A 24,685-nucleotide genomic window follows, 5' to 3' on the forward strand; every position below is an offset into this window, starting at 1 on the left:
TGTAAACTGGAGGTGACGATCTGCCACGATTTCCAACGGGATGCCATGCAGATGGAAGATGTGGTGGACTAAGATGTCAGTGATTTTTCGGGCTGTGCGGCGCTTGGAGAGGGGGATGAAGTGTGCCACCTTGGTGAGCCAATCGACAGTGGTAAGAATCACTGTGCACCCGTGGGATGGTGACAGTCCAGTGATGAAATCCATTCCAATGTGAACTGTGGGGAAAGTGCATCCGGTTTGGTCTTGTTCTATCTTGGTTTGTAGGTGATGGAAAAGCTGAAACATCCAATAAACAGGGCCCACCTGGCTTGATGGGCATTGAGTCTCTTAGCATTCTGTATGTATGTGAGCTTCCTGTAATCAGTCCAAATAATGAATGGTATAGCAGATTCCTTTAACCAGTGATTCCACTCTTCCAAATCCATCTTAATGGCTAACAGTCCCTGGTTACCAATATCATGATTAACCTCAGCTGGGGACAGGCGGTGTGAAAAGAACACACAAGGGTGTAAACGATTATCAACGTGACTGGACCACCCTGGTCCCACTATCGGTATGTATGGGAGTAGTGGTAAACAGGTGTTTAAGGTGTGTAAAGCCCTGGGTGGCAGCAGGTGTCCATCTAAAGGGTGTTTTAAGAGATGTGAGGGGTATGAGTGGTGAGGCTACCTGACTAGTTGCATATGAATATATGCAACTACAGTCAGAAAAAAAAATTGGCGAAAACAAGAAAATGCTACAGTCGTTTGAGATTGGTGGGAGCCAGCACAGATTTTCTCATTGTCCAGTTGTATCTACCTTTGAGCAATGACAAACCCTAAGAATGAGACACATGAAAGATGGAAAGCACATTTTTCAGCCTTAAGGAACAGCCGGTTCTCCCACAGCCACTGGAGAGCCTGATGAACTTGCATCCGGTGTTCTTCTAAGATCTTGGAGAAGATGAGGATATCATTGAGATAGATGTCCACAAAGCGGTCCAGTAAGTTACGCAGTACATCATTAACTAGGGTGTGGAAGGTTGCAGGAGCATCATTACCAGATGGTAAAAATAACCCAGAGGGTTCTTAAAGGCCATCTTCCACTCATCTCCCACCCTCATATGAACCACGTGATAGGCATTACGGAGGTCCATTTTGGTGGAAATAGAGGCCCAATGAAGGAGTTTAAAGGTGGAGCCCAGGAGGGGAAGAGGATACTTGTTCTTGATGGTTATGTTGTAATCAACACAAGGATAGATAGTGCCGTCCTTCTTCCCAACGAAGAAGAAACCGGCACCCACCAGGGATGAAGACGGCTGGATGACCCCTGAAGCCAGGGACTCCTGTTCTATTGATTGCATTCCCGGTGGTTCAGATTAAATAACCTGCTGGATGGTAGGGTGGCTGCAGGTAGCAAATCGATGTAACAGTCATAAGGACTACGAGGGGTAATGACAGGGCCCTGTCTTTGCTGAAGACAGGGACGAGGTCATGATAAACTCTGAGAGTCTGATACAAATCCACAGAGGTGTCAACAAAGAGGGATACGTGGGTCTTACTGGTGGGAAAGGTGGGTCGCAGGCAGAGGGAGTGGCACCTCTTGCTCCACCGGGTAGTAGAGCCTATAGACCAGTCAAGGTATGGGTTATGGTGGCGTACCCATGGCTGTGGAAGAGGAGAATACATCGAATTGTATCTCCTCATGGTGGCTACTGGATGTAATAAGATGGAGTGGAACAGTGCAGTGGGTGATGGAGGTGAGTGGAGAATCATCTAATGACTGAAACCCAAGAGTGCTGTGCAGTTCTTCTAGGGGGATATTGAGTTTATCAACAATATGTCGGCCAATGAAGATGCCTCTGTCAATCAAGGTGGAAAAATTGTTCTGTTGAAACTGGAGGATCGACAGGATTTGCGTCTTGGATGGAGAAGCACCCGTGGTACTCACCAACCACCCAGACGCTGTTGGTGTGCAACTCTTTTGGTGGAAGGGGCAATTACATGGATGTGCCCCTTAAGGCTACAATAAATGCAGTCCCCAGTCTGTCTGAGGTGTGCTCTCTCTTCAGTGGAGTGCCAGGACTTGCTGATCTGCATTGGGCTGTCGGCAGGGGTGCCGCAGGGCTGGGAAGTGACGGACTGGTGGAGGAAGAGACGACCTGCATCGATGGAGGGAGGGAGGACCAAGATGGTTGACCCCTCTGGGCACGCTGCCTATTTCACTTCTGCAACCAGTTGTTAAGGCAGATGCAAAACACAATTAATTTGTCCAGCGTCTGTGGTTCATCTCTAGCCTCCAGCTCATCCCATAATTGATCGGAGAGGCCATTTCTAAAGGCCACGCATAAGTCCATAGAATCCCAGCCAGCTCCCGCAGTGAGAATGCAGAAGTCGACAGAGAACTTGGTCACACTCCACAAACCTTGGCAAATCTGAATTATATTTGTGCCACTGAGAAAAACAATTTCTGTCCAAAACAAGAATTCTCTGACTTGTATTGGACATGTAATATTGGACTTTAGAATGACCTAATACTTTGTCATTCCTGATGCTGCCCACGCAGAGGCAGTGTTTGTCTCTCGTGGCTTTTTTTCTCAACATCAATCCCACGTGGGGTCGCTGATCAATCCACATGGAACTGGTGGTTTTGATTGGTTTATGGCATGTGTTTTTTCCCCCAATGATAAGAGAATGTTTTTTCCCCCTGGTCACAGAAGAGGAATGAGGAAAGACGTGCACGCATGTGCGTTGAATGCAGTGCCTCCACAACCAAATACATGACTATATGGTCAATTTTGGTTTTGTTTAAAATGTGCATTTAACACTAAATCATAAAAGGACAGTGATGTTTTCTTTACCCTTGTAAATGCTGCAGACAGAGAAGAGAAAAGAGGGAGCGAAGTCTTGTTCACGTGAGTGTTGGCGGAGTGCAGCATGGAGAACCGCTCCACACACATTACCATAATAAATCAGTAAAATGCCCTCTCAAAATTAATAATGATTTTTCAAGTTTTACTTAGTCTATCAACAAAATTTAAAAATTGGTATATAGGTTGAAGTCTGCACTTTCAACAAACATGCAAACTGAAACTGAAAGCATGAGAAAATGATGGGAGGACGACTTAATTCGGCCATGTGACTTTGACGCATATCCGCATCAAACAATTCTAGAGGGTTAAATCATGTACAAATAAATACGAAAACAAACCATCCTGTGTGAAGAAACACCATTAAATAAATATGAAATTAGCAGACAATAGCAGCCAAGTGCTCATTAATATGAACATATTCTCTTCACTTCCACACACCTGGAGAGAACGTAACATCGAATAAGACACATATTGATGTGTGTATGTTTTAGTTTAGCAAATTGTCTACCTATGCAGTTAACTGTGAGTTTAAGGCAACAAGCTTCAAATTCACTTTCCCGTGAAAGGGGTGCTTTTCACGGCTGGGGTACTGAATTCAGCACAACATCATTCACTGTGTGTCCTCGATGGCCAGCTTAATTAGTCAACAGTTTGCTTTTAAGCCCCTTTCACACCAGGCCTGCTTTGCGTTGTGTCATGCGGCGTCATGACAACGCTAAGTTGATGCAACCTAGTGCCGAGTTTATGCAGCCTAACGCCACAATACCAATGAAGAATGCAAAGGCTGACGCAAAAGGGACACCAAAAAATTAAGCATGTGTAATTTGTTCACGGATTTCTGGCATCAAGCACTGGACGCAGAAAGGACGTACTTTTCATGCAAGTTGAGGCAACTTAACGGTACTTAACATGACTTTATGTCACACCCACACAATATAGTAATGCTACCTGACACCAATTTATGATTCCTGCTGTGCTCCATTGTTGTTGATCTATAAATCAGACAGGATTGTTGTTGAACTTTTTATACTGTGTACACAATGCAGTAAAACTATACTGCTCAAAGAACATGTGAACAATTAAAAGAAAAAATTGCTCATTACAGCCTGGCTGCAGCTCCTCGCGCCCACCTCCTGAAGTTCTCTCATGATTGTGTTAATGATTACTTTTGGATTACATTTCAAAGTCATCCTACCCAACCTTGTAAATAAAGTCAATTAAGTCCAGCTCACAGACATGTCCACATCAAATATACTCTTCTCAGAGGACATCTCCACGTCCATGCACGAATGGTCCGCGCGCAGGTGCACGTGAATGGCAGCTGCAGCTCCGCAGTCACAGGAAGAATGATAAACTGTAACAGAGATCAGAGCGCACACCTGCAGTGCTCCACAAGAAGAGAAACTAGAACACACATCAGAGTGCACACCTGCAGCGCGGCACAGGAAAAATGATAAACCAGAAAAGAAATCAGATAAGAGAAATCAGTAATAAAGAAGATGAACTCCTGGAAATAATGTATTCTGAGTTTTTCCAATGTATGAACTCCATCTTCATGTCCATGCAGTCTGCTCTCCCCCTGCTGTGTGCAACTGACACAGACATTCCTGTGTTATTAGATACGCAACATATGCAACTGGAAGCAGGCCCGGTGTGAAAGGGGCTTAAGTAACATCAGAACAATAAGTGCCTGAAATCATAGATTTTCCTTTTCTTTTCCTTTTTTATGACAAGCACATGAAAATGCTCAGATGATTTATGCATAAAACAGCACACAGGACTCGTGTACGGACACGCAGCACTTTCACTCCAGGAGTGGATCTAGTATCAGGTGGGGGGACTTGACTCCTGGAGGATCCTGGAAAATTTTAAAAATATAAAAATTTTTCCTGCATTCTGAGACAATCAAAGTAGATAAATACCGCCTGCAGTCATAGTTTTTATTTCAAAGACTGTAAATCTTCAGACAGTGTCTTCAGTCAGATGAACTGTGCACTGTAGTAATTAATTCTACACGCAGCAGCTTTCATCAGTCAGCCTTTTTATGTAAGACCTTTCACATATTTTATCACACAGTTTATGTTAAATGTCAAATACAAATAATCACAAAATCAGCAAATATAGTTTAACTAAGATAAAACAGTATAATTCTGAACAGAAGAAATGTAAATGTAAGATTTGTCTTAAAGCATTCAGCATAAATGAACTTTCTTACATCAGCAGGCAAACAGTTCCACAGTCTTGGCGCATGGAGGCAAATGCTCTAAAATTTGTTGACTTCTTAACCCTGGGAACACAGAACAGCCTGTGATGGCACGACAGAAGACACATGAGGTTTGAGAAGTTCAGTTTTTTTGCTAAGATTAGTTGCTCATATAAGCTCACAGGTGTCAACATCACAAACACAATATGAAACCATTAGATTTGTGTATGTGTGTGTGTGTGTGTGTGTGTGTGTGTGTGTGTGTGTGTGTGTGTGTGTGTGTGTGTGTGTGTGTGTGTGTGTGTGTGTGTGTGTGTGTCAGACTGAGCCGAAGCCAAGGACATACTACTTTATCATTTCTGCCTTTGTCAGACAATAATGTGGCTGCTGTCTTGTTCAGTCAGTCTTGTTGGACTCGGGGTTCTGTTTCTGGAAGGTTCAACAACCAGCACAGGCAACACAAAGTCAAGTTGGTATTCATGGAGCTGAAATCCACTTCAGGCTTCTGTTCAGTATTGCCACAGCTCAGAGGTGAGAGGAGTGACACAAATGAGTGCGAGTTTCATTCAGCTTCGGCAGCGTAAAGATGGGTTTTGTTATTTTGGTGGCAGGTCAGTCTAAGAAGACAGAAAAACAGCTGTCAGAAGCATACCTCGCCATGCAGCAAAGAGCATTTCCAGCTACAAAACATTTTTAATGGTACACTACTATGTACACAATTAAATGGAGGTCACAGCTGTGTGTGGAAAGAAAACAGAAAAGTACTGCCACGGGCACTGTAGCTCACCTGGATCAATCAATCAATCAACAACTTTATTAATCCCACAAGGGGCAATTTCATTTGAGCAGTCCGTTTAAGAAAAACTCAAATACAATAACAATATATAACAACAATAAAACTAATAAAAAACAAATAAAACAGACTTAAGAAGTTAAAATGAATATCAAGAATAAATAAATAAAAACATGGCAGACCTACGGAGCATTTAAAAGTCGAATCACCGAAGGTATAAAAGACTTTAAAAACTGGTTGGTTCTACACACTGGGGACGCATAGCGGCGTCCTAAAGGAAGCAGGGAAAACGCTCCTAAAAGAACATGACCTGACATAGCCAAGATTATTTCAGCCATCTGGAGCATCTGTTGATTACAAAAAGAGTGTAAGTCTCTTTGTTTCACTTCGATAATCTTTGAACAAATTTTAACAATGTTGTTCAGGCTGTTTCTGTCTTTCACTGAGAGACTGTGAAACCAGCAGATAAATGAAAAACACAAAAGACTCTCAGTAAAAGACATAAAAATGACAAAGGATTGCAGGTCTGACAGAAAAAGAGTTCAGTTTACAGAGAAGATAAATTCTCTGCTGTCCTCGCTTCACAATGGCATCTGTGTTAACATCAAACTTCAGCTTGTCATCAAAAATAGTCCCCAAATACTTATATGATGTGACAAGTTCCACTTTTTCATTGTGTATGATACTCTCCTTGGCCACATCCCTGCTACGTCTGAAGTCAATGATCATTTCTTTAGTTTTGGACACATTTAAATCCAAAAAGTTGTTATCACACCGACAAATAAAATCTGATGAAACAGCTCCGTGGTCTGATTCTGAAATGTGAAGAAGAGACAACAGTACAATATCATCAGAAAATTTAACCAAATAACTGTTGTCTTGAGAACTCCTACAGCTGTCTGTATACATAATAAAAAGGAGGGGTGAAAGAACGCACCCTTGTGGTGAGCCTGTGGACAACATGACAGAATCCGAGAAGCAGCCATTTACAAAGACCCTCTGCTCATGGTCAGATAAAAAATTAAAAATCCATAAAACCAGCTGGTGAGGCAGGTGGAAGTCATCACTCAGCCTTTGTACTAAAAGATGCGGCTGCATTGTATTGAATGCTGACTACAAGAGATCATAGTTTCAGCTAGAAAAGTGGACATGACTAAACTTGAAAGATCGTATCAAGGTCACAATTAAATAATCTTAAAAACTTGTTGGATATGTTTTGGAGCTACCTACTAGCTACCCATGGTCCAATTTCCACCTCAATATCTTTAAAAACCGCTGACCAATGGCTCTAGGTGACTTTTTCAGTATGGCCACCATGGCAACCATGTTTGACATTGGATTGGAATGCCTCGAACAAACTTTGGTGCCCTTATATAGGATGGAAAATTTATGCTGAGTTTCAGCTTCACTGGCTCAGTTTTGGAGAAGAAGATGTTTACACATGCCAACGCCAATCCTGACAGACAGGTGGCCCCCAACATTAGCCCATCGGACCTTTGGTCTCGGTGAGCTAAAAATTTGCAAAAACCATCAGATTTTGTTTTTTGCCTTGCTCATTGTGACTCACATAGTAAATTTCATCTTAAATGCTCCATAAATGGCTGACAATTGGCTATAAATGACATTTTCAAGATGGCAGAATGTGAAACCGGATTGGAATGCCTCAAACAAACTTTTGGTCTCCTCATGGGAAACATGCACACCAATTTTCAGCCTCATTGGTACAGCAGTTTTGGAGAAGATTTTTACATACGACAATGGACAGGCGATCCACGGCATAAGCCCACTGGAACTTCGGTCCAGGTGAGCTAAAACCCAGTGGGATTTTGGCAGTATTTGACACACCACGTTCATCTTTTGCATTCTGAGAAACCAACATTCTTGAGAATGTGTGAACTTTTGACTCCCTGGGTGCAATGTTAAGTCACTAACTGGCTGTCATCAGTAAACAACATCAATCAGGCCTGATTTTCTTGATTTTCTTTGGAATCATGACAGAAACAGGGCTAGAAATGTGCCACTGGGAGACCAGCTTTGGGTGGATTACAGAATTGCTCTGGCAAGATCAGGCAAAAGTCAGTAATTTCTGTGAAGATCAGGTTCATTGGAGTCAAACGTCAGTTTGACGAAGCCCTGACTGTCTTCGTGCCTATGGGTACTGTTATCTAGTCATCTATAAAATGTTAAAAATGTCGGCTGCCCATGCAGTAAAATGGTCCTCAATAGCCCAGTTTTGTTTTTTGATTTGTCATTGTGCTTATCAGTATATGCAGTTTAATCAGTGAGGTTGTGGTGCTTCTAACACTTTGGCATGGATAAAATTTCTAGATATTTTTTTTAAATAAAGCTTGCTGAAGGTGCTATGTGAGTGATTTATTATCCAACATCATGACCGCATTAGACAGTGTGTGCCTTTATTGTTGTATGCAAATTTTATGCAAGTACCATAAGCAAATGCAGTGTGTCTGCAAACATGCAACCTGGTCTCACGGCAAGTCGTGATTCAGCAGCACGAAATATACATTAATCTATTGGTTCATGATATTGTATTGAAAAGGGCCTTATTTTCGTCACGACAGCACAAATTCATTCTCATTCATTCCGTAATGGCTGCACGAAATTAAAAGTGAAGCGGGGGTCGGGGGGGTTATGGTTAAGTGGGGGGGGGGTAAGATTCGGTTATGGTTAAGGTTAGGGTCAGGGCTAGGAGTAGAGTTAGGAATAGTTAGTTTAAAAAAAAACCTTGTCACAAAAATTTGACTCATTTCGTCACGGGAGCACAAAAAAGAAAAAAAAAAGAAAAAACGTGAGACTGGGCTGAAACATGGTGCTAACATACCGTGCATCCAGAAAGTATTCACAGCGCTTCACTTTTTCCACATTTTATTTTACAGCCTTATTCCAAAATGGAGTAAATACATTTTTTCCTCTCAAAGTTCTACACACAACACCCCATAATGACAATATGAAAAGTTTTTTTTAATGTTTCCAAATTTGTTAAAAATATTAAACATTAAAAATATAAAACTAAGAAATCACATGTATATAAGTATTCACAACCTTTGCTCAATGCTTTGTTGATGCACCTTTGACAGCAATTACAGCCTCAAGTTTTCTTTAATCTGATTACACAAGCTTGGTGCACCTATCTTTGGGCAGTTTTGTCCATTCCTCTTTGCAGCACCTCTCAAGCTCCATCAGGTTGGATGGAGAGCGTTGGTTGACAGCCATTGTCAGATTTCTCCAGAGATGTCCAATCGGCTTCAGGTCTGAGATGATCAGTGGAAACAGGATGCACCTGAGCTCAAGTTTGAGCTTCATGTCAAAGGCTGTAAATACTTAGGTACATGTGATTTCTTTGTTTTTATTTTTAATAAATTTGCAAAAAAAAAAAAAAAAAAACACCTTTCACATTGTCATTGTGGGGTATTCTGTGTAGAATTTGAGGACAAAATGAATTTCATCCATTTTGGAATAGGGCTGCTACATAAAAAATGTGGAAAAGAGATGCGCTGAATACTTTACTGATGCACCGTATACCTTCGTTGTTGTTTGCTGTTTGATGTCACATAATCCCTCATCAGTGCATCTTTTTGCGCTGCAGCTGAATCAACAGAATTGCTCTCTGAAGAGGAAGAGCATGCTGCTGCTGTCACACCTCAGCCCAGAGACCATCGCTGAGATCAACCTCAAGGATGAAGACAGGGAGGAAGAGGATGAAGATGTACATACACTTAACAAAATTTGCTTGTCACCTGACAGCAGGAACATGATCTCAGGTACCTGGTGTCTCCATGTCACGCCAAGTCTCATGCATGTACTGATCACAGAAACACTGCACAAGGAAAGTAAAGAATCCTGCAGGAAAATTCAACTGTAACATTAAAAAGCCTCTTTCAGATATTTCTTTTAGATTTAAAATGTTCATGTTGTGACTGTTTTCACAGTAGAACTCTGACACTTAGAGAAAAGAAGATCCAGACTTGACTTATTTCATCCCTGACAGTTTACGATAAAGAATTATTTATGTAATCATCTGGTGCAGACAGAGACGGAAGAAAAGTCCCGTTCGCAGAACGCACGCACACACACACATACACACACACACACACACACACAAAGCCACGTGGGGTCTGTCCGCACTCCTGCTGCAACCACTATGCCACTATGACGATGCCCAGATATGGACTTCATATCGGCTGTTCCTGGTGTCTATAGAAAACCCTATAGATGACATCACACAGGCTTCGTCCAGAATATACAGTGCATCTGGAAAGTATTCACGGCGCTTCACTTTTTTCACATTTTGTTATGCTACAGCCTTATTCCATAGCTTTTTGGATAAGGATGCATTTTATTATTGGAGGAACTAACTTGTGAAAGTACCGCCCTCACCTCAACGTCCGAGGCATCTACTTCGACCACAACCTGCCGACTGGGGTCAGGGAGGAGTAGCATGGGGGCGGACGTAAACCTTTTCTGTAGCTTCCGGAAAGCTTCCTCACACTCACGAGACCAGACAAAGGCCTGGTGAATGGAGGTAAGATTGTGTAAGGGAGCCGCCACGGTACTAAATTTTCGTATGAACTTTCGATAAAAGTTCATCAATTCATCATCATCAATTTTATTTATATAGCGCCAAATCACAACAAACAGTTGCCCCATGGCGCTTTATATTGGAAGGCAAGGCCATACAATAATTACGTAAAAACCCCAACGGTCAAAACGACCCCCTGTGAGCAAGCACTTGGCGACAGTGGGAAGGAAAAACTCCCTTTTAACAGGAAGAAACCTCCAGCAGAACCAGGCTCAGGGAGGGGCAGTCTTCTGCTGGGACTGGTTGGGGCTGAGGGAGAGAACCAAGAAAAAGACATGCTGTGGAGGGGAGCAGAGATCAATCACTAATGATTAAATGCAGAGTGGTGCATACAGAGCAAAAAGAGAAAGAAACGCTCAGTGCATCACGGGAACCCCCGAGCAGTCTAAGTCTATAGCAGCATAACTAAGGGATGGTTCAGGGTCACCTGATCCAGCCCTAACTATAAGCTTTAGCAAAAAGGAAAGTTTTAAGCCTAATCTTAAAAGTAGAGAGGATGTCTGTCTCCCTCATCCGAATTGGGAGCTGGTTCCACAGGAGAGGAGCCTGAAAGCTGAAGGCTCTGCCTCCCATTCTACTCTTACAAACCCTAGGAACTACAAGTAAACCTGCAGTCTGAGAGCGAAGCGCTCTATTGGGGTGATATGGTACTATGAGGTCCCTAAGATAAGATGGGACCTGATTATTCAAAACCTTATAAGTAAGAAGAAGAATTTTAAATTCTATTCTAGAATTAACAGAATAGAATTTAAAATTCTTCTTGGCAAAGACTAGAAACCGTTGGACTTCCTTGCAATTGCAAGGAGTATCCTATTCCGCTATAGCTGCCGTTTTGGTTGGATCCATCTGAATCTCCCCCTCAGATATCACAAACCCCAAGAAAGACACAGTGGGTTTGTGGAACTCACATTTTTGTTGTGAAAGTGTAGGAACACGGACCCACAACAGGGGGCGCAAATGAACGGACAATGGAGGAAGTCAAATAACAACACTTTACTGTTGTGAATGAGCACAACAAACACGGCAGGTCACAATAGTATGCAATGAAGTCAATTTACAGAACGTGTCATGTGGGCAGGCTCGAAGATAAGAGACGTCTGTCCAAAGCAGAACCGGAACCACACGATTTCCTCCGCCACCGAACCCCAGGAATACTGGAGCCGCCAAGTCCCGAACTCCCAGGTGGCCACTGCCTCCGCTTGTCGGATCTGGTACTGCTGGCGAGGAACAAAAACAGTTAGATGTAGGTGTGTTTATACCCAGCAACACGTATGGTGGGAAATCCACCTCCACCTCTCGTTGAAAAGTCTACTGTCAAAAAACACAAAGCAACAATATTCTTCTGTCGAAAAGACAACTTGATTGGCTGAGCTCGTTACCTCCTAAGCATAGCGATATCTCGGCAAAGAAGTGGAGATGTCGTCCTGCTGATATACGATTGAAGATCAGATGATTGGTGACAGCTGTCACAGGTAATAAGTGACAGCTGTCACCCCGGCTGCTCCTGTGAGGCGGCGGCGCCCTCTTGTGCCTGGAGCCCGCACTCCAGGCAGGGTGCCCTCTGGTGGTTGTGGGCCAGCAGTACCTCCTCTTCAGCGGCCCACACAACAGGACCCCCCCCTCAACGGGCGCCTCCTGGCGCCCGACCAGGCTTGTCCGGGTGGCGGCGGTAGAAATCGGCCAGGAGGGCCAGGTCTAGGATGAAGCTCCACTTCACCCAGGAGCGTTCTTCGGGTCCGTACCCCTCCCAGTCCACCAAATACTGGAAGCCCCGGCCCATCCTACGGACATCCAAGAGCCGGCGCACAGACCAAGCCGGCCCACCATCGATGACCCGGGCAGGAGGCGGTGCCGGACCCGGAGCACAGAGGGGTGAGGTGTGATGCGGTTTTATCCGGGACACATGGAAAACAGGATGGATCCGCAGTGAGGCAGGAAGCTGGACAACTGCCACGGTTCTTCGCACCCCCGGATGACAGGAGAACTTGGAGCCGTGACAGAAGTCCAAGACTGCAGCCCTGGCCTCTGGTGGGACGTAAAGTTTGTTCTTCGGCCCGGTTCCGGGGTCCGGGCTCCATGCCAGGGCCTCCCGGACGGTCTTCTCCACGTCCCAGGTGAGGATGGCCACGATAGCGGACTCCGGGATGATAGGTTCCGGTGGATCCGACAACTCAGTTTTGACTTCGTCTTCATGCACCCGGGACAGGGCATCCGATCTCTGGCTCTTGGTCCCGGGGCGGTAGGTGATCCGGAAGTCAAAACGGCCGAAGAACAGTGACCAGCGGGCTTGCCTGGGGTTCAGCCGCTTGGCGGTCCTGATATACTCCAGGTTCCGGTGGTCAGTGAAAACCGTGAATGGCACAGACGTTCCCTCCAACAGATGTCTCCACTCTTCAAGAGCCTCTTTCACCGCAAGGAGTTCTCGATTGCCGACGTCATAGTTCCGTTCAGCCGGGGTCAAACTGCAGGAAAAATAGGCACACGGGTGAAGGACCTTATCGGTCTCTCCGCTCTGGGACTGCACGGCTCCTATCCCTGAGTCAGAGGCGTCCACTTCAACCATGAACTGGCGGCTAGGGTCGGGTTGCACCAAAACTGGCGCAGTAGAGAACCTTCGTTTCAACTCCTTGAACGCGGCTTCGCACCGATCCGACCAGGTGAAGGGGACTTTTGAAGAGGTCAGGGCTGTCAGGGGGCTAACTACCTGACTGTAGCCCTTAATGAACCTCCTATAGAAATTAGCCAAGCCGAGGAACTGTTGCAGCTTCCTACGGCTTGTTGGTTGGGGCCAATCTCTCACCGCCGCAACCTTGGCCGGATCAGGGGCGACGGAGTTGGAGGAGATTATAAACCCCAGGAAGGACAAAGACGTGCGGTGAAACTCGCACTTCTCGCCCTTCACAAACAGTCGGTTCTCTAACAACCGCTGCAGGACCTGACGTACATGCTGGACATGGGTCTCAAGATCCGGAGAAAAGATGAGAATATCGTCCAGATATACGAAGACGAATCGGTGCAGGAAGTCCTGCAAGACGTCGTTAACCAAGGCTTGGAACGTCGCGGGGGCGTTGGTGAGGCCGAACGGCATGACCAGGTACTCAAAGTGACCTAACGGGGTGTTAAATGCCATCTTCCATTCGTCTCCCTTCCGGATCCGAACCAGGTGATACGCATTTCTAAGATCCAGCTTAGTAAAGATTTTGGCTCCATGCAGGGGGGTGAACACGGAATCTAACAATGGCAACGGGTATCGGTTGCGAACCGTAATCTCATTCAGCCCCCTGTAATCAATGCATGGACGGAGTCCGCCATCTTTCTTGCCCACAAAAAAGAAACCTGCCCCCATCGGGGAGGTGGAGTTCCGGATCAGCCCGGCAGCTAATGAGTCCCGGATGTAGGTCTCCATTGATTCGCGCTCAGGTCGTGAGAGGTTGTACAGCCTGCTGGACGGGAACTCAGCGCCTGGAACCAAATCAATGGCACAATCGTACGGACAGTGCGGGGGAAGGGTGAGTGCCAGATCCTTACTGAAGACGTCAGCAAGATCGTGGTACTCAACCAGCACTGCCGTCAGATTGGGAGGGACTTTGACCTCCTCCTTAGCCTGTGAACCGGGAGGAACCGAGGATCCTAAACACCCCCGATGGCAGGTTTCGCTCCACTGAACCACCACCCCAGACGGCCAATCAATCCGGGGATTGTGCTTCAACATCCATGGGATGCCCAAAATCACGCGGGAGGTAGAAGGAGTTACAAAAAACTCAATCTCCTCCCGATGGTTTCCAGACACCACCAGAGTTACTGGTTGTGTCTTGTGTGTGAGTAAAGGGAGGAGGGTGCCATCTAGTGCCCGCACCTGCAATGGCAAAGGAAGCGCCACCAGAGGGAGCCCTACCTCCCTTGCCCATCTGCTGTCTAGCAGATTCCCTTCTGACCCCGTGTCCACCAGTGCTCGGGCTTGAAGGGTTAAATCCCCGCTCAGGATTGTGACTGGGAGTCATGTGGCAATTTGTGTGTGTCTTACTTGAATGTTTTGACCCCCCCTTAGCCCAGTCTCTAAGGGTGAGTGTTGTCGTTTTGGCCGTTTGGGGCAGTTTCTCTGTGTGTGCTCAGTTGAGCTGCAGAGAAAACACTCTCCACGGATCAGCCTCCCCATTTTGGCCCTGTGCATTTCCCTAACAACGGCAGCAGGGGGAGCTGTTGCCCCACAAAGCGCTGCGGCTGTGGAGCGTGGGGAGGGCGGCCCCTTTTCGAACCCGGAAGGGAGAGGGGCGGCGCATATCCGGTCACGTCCTTCGCCTCGCTCCCGACGGCGTTCCTCCAACCGATTGTCTAACCGTATAACGAGATTGATAAGCCCATCTAAATCCCGCGGTTCCTCCTTAGCTACCAGCTGCTCCTTCAGAACCAACGACAGTCCGTTTATGAAGGCGGCGCGGAGCGCAACGTTATTCCAGCCGGACCTTGCAGCCGCGATGCGGAAGTTGACTGCATAAGCGGCTGCGCTCTCGCATCCCTGTCTCACTGACAGCAGCACTGTTGAAGCGGCCTCTCCTCTGTTAGGGTGATCAAACACTGTTCTGAACTCCCCCACAAACCCAGTGTATGCTGATAACAACCATGAGTTCTGTTCCCAGTGCGCCGTAGCCCAGGCGCGTGCTTTACCCTGAAGCAGAGCAATCACATAAGCTATCTTACTGGCATCAGTCGCGTACATGACGGGATGTTGTGCGAAGACGAGCGAATACTGCATAAGAAAGTCCGCGCACGTCTCCACACAACCCCCGTACGGCTCTGGAGGGCTTATGTATGCTTCAGGGGAAGGTGGGAGGGGTCGTTGAACGACCTGTGGAACGTCACTGTTGCGCACAGGATCGGCAGGAGGGGTAGCCGCAGCAGCGCCCTGAGGGCGCGCTTCCACCTGCGCGGCGAGAGCCTCCACCCTGCGGTTGAGGAGAACGTTCTGCTCGGTCATTAGATCCAACCGAGCCGTAAAAACGGTGAGGATTCGCTGCAACTCACCGATCATGCCTCCTGCAGACGCCTGTGCGTCCTGCTCTTCCATTGGCCGTTCAACAGCCGGTTGACGCCCCTCGGGGTCCATGACGTTGGCCGAGATATCCTGTTGTGAAAGTGTAGGAACACGGACCCACAACAGGGGGCGCAAATGAACGGACAATGGAGGAAGTCAAATAACAACACTTTACTGTTGTGAATGAGCACAACAAACACGGCAGGTCACAATAGTATGCAATGAAGTCAATTTACAGAACGTGTCATGTGAGCAGGCTCGAAGATAAGAGACGTCTGTCCAAAGCAGAACCGGAACCACACGATTTCCTCCGCCACCGAACCCCGGGAATACTGGAGCCGCCAAGTCCCGAACTCCCAGGTGGCCACTGCCTCCGCTTGTCGGATCTCGTACTGCTGGCGTGGAACAAAAACAGTTAGATGTAGGTGTGTTTATACCCAGCAACACGTATGGTGGGAAATCCACCTCCACCTCTCGTTGAAAAGTCTACTGTCAAAAAACACAAAGCAACAATATTCTTCTGTCGAAAAGACAACTTGATTGGCTGAGCTCGTTACCTCCTAAGCATAGCGATATCTCGGCAAAGAAGTGGAGATGTCGTCCTGCTGATATACGATTGAAGATCAGATGATTGGTGACAGCTGTCACAGGTAATAAGTGACAGCTGTCACCCCGGCTGCTCCTGTGAGGCGGCGGCGCCCTCTTGTGCCTGGAGCCCGCACTCCAGGCAGGGTGCCCTCTGGTGGTTATGGGCCAGCAGTACCTCCTCTTCAGCGGCCCACACAACAATTTTTCCTCCTTGACATATAGCTGGTTCTCTAATAGATCCGGGCATGTCGCTTATGTGTGTCTTCATTGGGGGAGAAGATCAGAATGTCATCCAAATAAACAAAAAGACTGTAATCCACCAGACTGTGAATTCCTCAAAACTATATTGGATTCTGGATCTATTGGACTACTACTGGATTAACCATAGAATTGATCAGCTGGTCTCTGAACACTATTGACACCATTTTTCCTACAAGAAGGTCAGGACCGGGGGATCCTGCCTGCCCAGATGGAACGTATCCTGCGGGCTATGTCCTCGACTCCTGGAGTTCCTGGCATGTGGCATGCTTGGCACCTTTCTCCATTGAGGATGTCGAGGATTTATTCATTTTTGGTCTCATGGTAGCAGGGCTGGTACTTTTTGGCTTATGTGCTGCCCTGATCTACCGGAAAATTGTCAAGACGGTGGTATCAAGAACCACGGGCCCTCGCTTGTCCATCATGATTAACGAGATTGGCAAGGCAATGCATTCTCAGACTGCATTGACTCTTGAACTCAGATGCAAATTGGATGACACCTTGAAGCTGATGCGTGCCTTGCATTTGAAGAAACGGAGACCCCGGACTGTTGAACAACTGAAGTCGTACATCAAGCAAGAATGGGAAAGAATTCCACCTACAAAGCTTCAATAATTAGTGTCCTCAGTTCCCAAATGCTTATTGAGTGTTGTTAGAAGGAAAAGTGATGTAACACAGTGGTATACATACCACTGTCCCAGCTTTTTTGAAATGTGTTGCAGGCATGCATTTTAAAATGAGCAAACATTTACATAAAAACAATAAAGTTTATCAATTTGAACATTAAATGTATTATCTTTGTGGTGTGCAGTGGTCCCTCGCTATAACGCGGTTCACCTTTCGCGGCCTCGCAGTTTCGCAGATTTTTTTTAGTGCAATTTTGCATGCTTCTTCTTTTGTTTTAACAGCGCATTGTGTTCTGCGTCCTTATCAGGCTGGGCCGGTTGCGGCACCGGTCAGCATCACCGCAATTGCTCTAACTGCCTCCGATGCGCATACTGAGTCTGCGTGCTCGGCAGCGGGCCACTCACACCGCTCCCCTGTCTGCTGTGCGGAGCTGCGAACAAGTCTGGCAACAGGTCCAGAGACTACGCTCGCTGGTTTGATGCGGAGCGCTCCGTCAGCCCGTAAGGATAGACTTCTTGCTGAAAAATCCGCAGCGCCCGCTGCATGGTCTCAGTAACTGCAGCCGCAGAGCTCCGTGGCCATGTGGATTCTTTGCGGGTCCTGCATCAGTACCCCTGGAGGCAGTGAGCGAAGCGAGAGCACGTGCATTGTGTTCTGCCTGTGTCTGTTTATAATCTTCTCACCCAGAAAAAAAGAGATTGTTTACACAGGAGAGAAAAGTGAGAAAATGTTAATGCCTGTTTGAGAAAAGTGTATAAAGTGTGTAGTGAGGGGTTTTACAGCCTTAAAACATCTATAATAATTGTAAAAAATAACGCTGACTACTTTGCGGATTTCACCTATTGCGGGTTATTTTTAGAACGTAACTCCCGCGTAACTCCTGCGCCTTGGGGCAACTGTTTGTTGTGATTTGGCGCTATATAAGAAAAAAGTTGATTGATTGATTGATTGATAAACGAGGTACCACTGTATTCAATTGAATATAGGTTGAAGAGGATTTGCAAATGATAGTATTCAGTTTTTATTTCCATTTTACACAATGTTTCAACATGATTGGAATTGGGGTTGTACCACCCTTTGCTGGATTGGCTTATGAGTCCAGAATGTAAATATCAATGTCCATTGTTCAGTGTTGATAGCTAATATCCATAGCGTCTCTAAAAATATTCATTCTATCAATGTTTGGTTTTGGCACCATTCATCCTTGACTCAAAATGCATAAACATACCAAACGGCAAATGTCAGCTCTCCACAGTTTGTGCGTGATCAAAATTACATGCACAGCTGTTTGTCTTTTCTGCACTCATGGTAACGGCAACATGACACTTTAAACTGACTAAACCAATTGAACTACAAAAACACAAATCAATAACACTAACAACACTGTTAAACTAACATGAACAACAACAGCAACATTTAAAACCTCAGATGGCTGAACTCCCATGGTGCATTGCAGCATTGTTTACTGTTCACTAAAATTGCGAATTTCTCAAAAAATATTTGTCCGATCAACTTTCTGTTTTCGCAGCATTCATCGTTTACCCAAAATACATAAATATACCAAACAACAAATGTCAGTTCTCCTCAGTTTCGCCGTGAGCAAAGCCATACACATGCACGTATGCACACAGAGACACCATCAATGGCAGTTGAGCATGTCAGAGTTTAGATCTTGTGGGACTTTATGTCTCACACTCAAAAGCAACGCTGGTACTAACCAGGAGTAGATGTGAACAGTCGTGCAAGACGTAACGATTCCAAGAACAGTTTTCAACTCTGCTTTGCTTGCTCTTTGTTTCAGAACTGCAAAATAAATTGGAGTTGACACAAAAGGAGAAAAATCTAACTGTGTCTGAACTACAAGCAGTAAAAGAGCAATTGAAGCAAACCACTGAAGAAGTGAGTATCAAAGTGTGTGTGTGTGTGTGTGTGTGTGTGTGTGTGTGTGTGTGTGTGTGTGTGTGTGTGTGTGTGTGTGTGTGTGTGTGTGTGTGTGTGTGTGTGTGTGTGTGTGTGTACACATTGGTGGGGGATGTTCATGTGCATTCTGACCAAATTGTATTTATCTGAAAACCTGCTACTGAGAGAAGATGAATCATGTTTTTCTTCCCCGGGCAGCCAGTGGCTGATTTCAACATGTGTAATGAAACTGCTTTTACTGAGCCTGTCAATAGTTTGTTAAAAATTACATATTTTGGCCTGGTAATTCATAATAGATGTTTGCTTGAGCAGGTGTGACGACCCTCTATGTGTCAACAGGACAGACATTGAAAGATTGCCTATCACCAAAGACAATTAATGGATGCCTGTTTCTTGTCTTTCTTCACATTTGCAGCTGCTGAAAGAGAAAAACAACAACATGGATTTATTTACAGAGGTGAAGCAACTAAAGAAGGTCTTGAGGAAATATAGCCAAGGTTAGAGATGGAGTGTACAGGGAAATGGGGGTGTGACAGCACGAGTGTGTTAATGCTGAAACAAAAACAAATCTATAATCTATATAAATGTCCACAGGTTATACCAAAATATCATGGTTTCATATGACATTGTTCATGGCCCCTTCACATGTAACACGAAGTTGACACAGAAAACTGTCCGAACCACCACCAACACCCCCCCCCCCCCCCCCACCAAAAAAAACCAAACTGATTTGGCGAGTCACGAAAAATTCCAGCCGCTGTCGGGAGTACATACACAAGTAAATTAAATGATCACAGAAAAAGTGTTTCGCCCTCTGTCCTTTTTTTCTGTGATTATTTAGTTTATTTTATTTTCACCATATTTAGTCATTTCATCACCGGCGGTCAAGGAAGCCATCCGACTGAAGAAGGAGTCCTTCCGGGATATGTTATCTCTGAGGACTCCGGATGCAGTTGCAAGGCACTGACAGGCGCGAAGGGCAGCAGGTTTTGCTGTGGGGGATGCTAAGCAGTGGGTGTGGGAGGAGTTTGGTTGGAGCAACCATGGAGAAGGCCTTTCAGTTGGCACCAAGATGCTTCTGATGGACCGTAAGGCACCTCAGGAGGGGAAAACAGAACCATCCAAGCTGTCTACAGTAAGGATGGGACTCTGTTGACCTCAACTGAGGATGTAATCCGGCACTGGAAGGAACACTTTGAGGAACTCCTGCTTTAGACCGGAGCACCTTCTTTAGTAGGGGCAAAGCTGGAAGCTGATGGATGATTTTCATCAATTTCCCTGGTGGAAGTCACTAAGGTAGTCAAACAACTCTGGAGTGGCAAGGGTTGATGAGATCCATCCAAAAATGCTGAAGACTCTGGGTGTGGAGTGACTGTCTTGGATGAGATGTATCTTCAACATTGCATTGAGGTCTGGGACAGTGGCTAAGGAGTGGAAAACTGGGGTGGTGGTCCCCATATTTTAAGAAGGGGACCTGGGAGTGTGTGTCAAATATGGGGCATCACACTACTCAGCCTCCCTGGTAAAGTCTACTCCAGGGTGCTGGAAAAGAAGGTTCGGCTGATTGTGGAACCTCTGCTTGAAGAGGAACAATGCGGGTTCCGTCCTTGTCATGGAGCAACCGACCACCTCCTCATTCTCACAAGGATCCTGGAGGGTGCCTGGGAGTATGCCCATCCAATCTACATGTGTTTTGTGGACTTGGAGAAGGCGTATGTTCAGATACCCTAGGAAAAACTGTGGGAGGTGCTGCGGGAGTATGGAGTGAAGGGGTCCCTTCTCAGGGCCATCCAATCTCTGTACTCAGAAACCGAGAGCTGTGTTCGGGTGCTCGGCAGTAAGTCGGACTCATTTCCAGTGGGGGTTGGCCTTCACCAGGGCTACGTCTTGTCATCAGTCCTGTTTGTGATATTCATGGACAGGATATCAAGGCGTAGTCAAGGGGAGGAGGGTTTCCAGTTTGGGGTCAGGGTCTCATCACTGCTTTTTACAGATTATGTGGTCCTGCTGGCTTCATCGGCCTGTGACCTCCAACACTCATTGGATTGGTTCACAGCTGAGTGTGAAACAGCTGGGATGAGGATCAGCACGTCTAAATCTGAGGCCATGGTTCTCATTGGGAAACCGATGGATTGCCTGCCTACTCCAGGTAGGAAATGCAGTCTTGCTCCAAGTGAAGGAGTTCAAGTACCTCAGAGTCTTGTTCACAAGTGAGGGGACAATGGAGCGTGAGATTGACCAGAGAATCGTCGCAGCAAGATTGATATTGCGTTTGCTCTACCATATTGTTGTGACGGAAAGGGAGCTGAGCCAAAAGGCGAAGTTCTCGATCTACTTGTCACTCTTCATTCCTACTCCCACCTATGGTCATGAGGGTTGTGTCATGACAGAAGGAACTAGATTGTGGGTACAAGTGGCTGAAATAGGTTTCCTTAGGAGGGTGGCTGCTATCTCCCTTAGAGATAGTGTGAGAAGCTCTGTCATCCATGGGGAGCTCGGAGTAGAGCCGCTGCTCCTTCTCATTGAAAGGAGCCAGCTGAGGTGGTTCGGGCATCTGGTAAGGATGCCCCCTGGCCATCTCTCTAGAGAGGTGTTCCAGGCACGTCCATCTGAGAGGAGATCCCAGGGAAGACCCAGGGCTAGGTAGAGAGATTATATTGAGACCTGTTAAACGTTTCGTAAGAGATGTAAAGTTCTACCCTCTGCAAACAGAAGAGAGCTGCTTGCAGGAGAAACCACTCTATCCTCTGCAGGGAATAGAAAATTGGTCCCAAAAAAAAGATAATTTTTTTTAACACCATACTGATGCACTGGCAATATCACCCAAGTCATCCAGAGGCATACATTTTTAACTTATGGTTCAAATTTTAACCAAACTAATTTTGGACAAGTTATTTAAAATTACTTTCATGTCTGAAGTTTTATAAAGTGAAAATATCAGATATAAGTTTTAGTTTTAAACTAATGTGCTACTTTTTAAGGTTTTGTGAGCACATGCTGTGACCAGCAGTGCATTATAGGTAGGATAGGGTAATCTCAGTACGTTCATGACAGGACAAATGCATTTCAGACACTCTGTTCAGGCTCCACGGACAACAGCATTAAACTCTAGTGCCTAAAACTCTCATGAATATATTCTCTGGGTTTATAGACGTTATTGTATTTGCGGTTGTTAAATTCCACGCATCTTAAATGTAGCAGACACAGATTATCTGGAATTTTGTTTTGGCAAGTTTTCAAGGCCTCTACTGCCATCTACTGGACAGTAGTGTTCATGGCAGTGTTCGCCCTAAGTACTAAGCGTTTGAGCACCAGTAGATGGCAGTGTTTTATTTATTTTGACCCCAGTTATATCAGATGGTTGTCAAATCAACTTTTTGGCTTTGCAAATGGCTTTTTTTTTTTTTTTTTTACAAATTAAGTTTAAAAACAAAACAAAACAACAACCTCAACAAAAAAAACATTATAAGACAGCTCTGCGGTGTTTGCACATGCACAGTGCGAGCGGTTGGATGCTTGTAGCTCTTCAGCAGCAGGATACCCTCACGACGGCCGACCAGAATAATATCAGACAGGTTTGATTTTCATTCGACCATACGATCGGCGATCAGGAGGCGGTCGTGAGATGTTGAACACAGCTTCTTACTCCATGTACACTACAAAATGCAGGACATGCGATTAACCTGAAACTCGGTCCAAAAAAGTCTCACACGAATGAAAAATCATCTGAAAAAGGGCCAAAACTCGCAGAGTGTAAAACCAAATGTTGCATCAAAAGCAAAGGATTCTGGGTAAAAGTGCCTCTGCTAAACGCTGATTGGTTCAGTCATTCATTATGTAAACCAACACCTTAATGTGACATGTGTCGTGTGTTTACAGATAAATGCGTTTTTGTAAAATATTCCATTTTTTATTTGTAAAAACAGGCATTTTTACGGAGCCCTGGAAGTGTCATCGCAAAATGTTTTGCATGTGGAGAGAATGTGCGCACGTTTTATTAGTGCCGTGTGCACGTTTTATGATGTTGTAAAACGTGCACTCAGTATTGTCTTGACACATAAATGTTGGCTTTACATGGAGTAACAAGCTGCGTTTAACATCTCACGACCACCTGCTGATCGCTGATCGTATGGTCGAATGAAAATCAAACCTGTTTGATATTATTCTGGTCGGCCGTCGTGAGGGTATCCTGCTGCTGAAGAACTACAAGCATCCAACCGCTCGCACTGTGCATGTGCAAACACCGCAGCGCTGTTTTGTAATGTTTTTTTTTTGTCGTTTTGTTTTTAAACTTTGATGTCTCCCATCGAGAGTTTTTGTAAATTAAGTTTGAAAAAACTTAACTTGTGATTAAAAATATCATACAGTGTCTTGCCAGCTTCAGGACGAATACTGCCTTGAACTGCCATGAACACTACTGGCCAGTAGATGGCAGTAGAGGCCTTGAAAACTTGCCAATACAAAATTCCAGATAATCCGTGTCTGCTACATTTAAGATGTGTGGAATTTAACAAACGTATCAGGATTGGCGGTCGGATATAGCTGGACGCAAATGCAGGACACAGACATCTAGCTCTGTAGGTAAAAGCTGTTTACTAAATCAGTGAACAGGGTCCGGTACACAGTGAATCTAGGCGCTCCCGCCATCATGAGCCTCCCATCTGACTGGGTTATAGCAGTGGGTAGATGGGACTCATTAGCCCTGTTAAGGCGGTCCACCTAGGGAAAGGAAAACCCTGATGTTAAACCCCCAGCCTGGGTTACTGCCCCCGTGCCTCCGAGGAAGGTTCTTTAGCCAGAGGCTAGGAGAAGGTCACTCTGATGTAAAACCTACAGCCTGGTGGTCGCCACAGCCGTCTCAGCTTGTCTGTGCCACTGTGGAGTGCCACCTTGCCTAAAGAGTGGAATTGGTGTGCGCGAGCTGATCCCCACTTTAAGCAATGAGTGCAGGCGGGAAGGAAAGCCCTGCAGCGATGGGAAGAGGCGAAAACAGCAGGTGCATGATGGCACTGGGAGCTGCAGTCTCGATCCTGCATGCAGGCGGCTCAGGAACTATGGTCGTTTGATTGCTGACCCGAGACAACAGCATCATCCGGCAGGGCCCTGGGTGACCAAGCAGCCCTGTTTAGGGATAGCCCTGCTTGCTCCACATGGAGACAGACCTAGAAAAGGTCTAAACATGGCTTGTCTCACTAGACCCGGTTGGCTCACCGCTGCCAACGGGCATCACTACACGCGGTGCGAAAAGAAAAACAAAGAACCTGAAAATTGCGTGCTGGAATGTACGCACAATGATGGACTCAGACAATAGCGATCGTCCTCGAAGACGCTCAGCCTTAGTCGCCAAAGAGCTAGCAAGGCTTGACATAGACATTGCTGCACTCAGCGAGATGCGCTTTGCAGACCAAGGGTCACTCACCAAGGAAGGCACAGGCTACACACTGTTCTGGTCAGGGAAGGCTAAAGAAGATCGTCGACTCTCAGGGGTCGGGTTCATGATTAAGAGTGCCATAGCACATAGGTTACACAGTTTGCCAGTTGGACATTCTGACCGACTCATGTCACTCCGACTCCCCATCAACAACAAGGATTTTGCCACTATTGTTAGTGTGTATGCCCCAACCATGCAGGCCGACATCGGAGTTAAGGAGGCTTTCTATAGCGATCTGCACAACCTTCTACAGCGCGTCGACACCCAGGACAAGCTCCTCATCATGGGAGATTTCATCGCCAGAGTGGGCCGCAACTCTGATGTATGGAAGGACGTGCTAGGGAAAAATGGCATAGGCAACTGTAACGACAATGGCCGCCTGCTG

The 24,685-nt window shown here is 45.9% G+C and overlaps 1 protein-coding gene across 1 annotated transcript in view; it reads left to right on the forward strand.

The window, feature by feature from the left end:
• The window catches only part of shtn1 (shootin 1), a 244,496-nt gene that overhangs the window by 101,486 nt on the left and 118,325 nt on the right, over positions 1–24,685 (forward strand). The window contains exons 5-7 of the mRNA XM_034184229.1: positions 9,452–9,626; positions 18,751–18,848; positions 19,285–19,366. Of these exons, the coding sequence (XP_034040120.1) occupies positions 9,452–9,626; positions 18,751–18,848; positions 19,285–19,366 (355 nt within the window). The remainder of the gene's footprint in view (positions 1–9,451; positions 9,627–18,750; positions 18,849–19,284; positions 19,367–24,685) is intronic.

The sequence above is a fragment of the Thalassophryne amazonica genome, chromosome 13 (assembly GCF_902500255.1).
Source record: "Thalassophryne amazonica chromosome 13, fThaAma1.1, whole genome shotgun sequence".
Classification (NCBI taxonomy): domain Eukaryota; kingdom Metazoa; phylum Chordata; class Actinopteri; order Batrachoidiformes; family Batrachoididae; genus Thalassophryne; species Thalassophryne amazonica.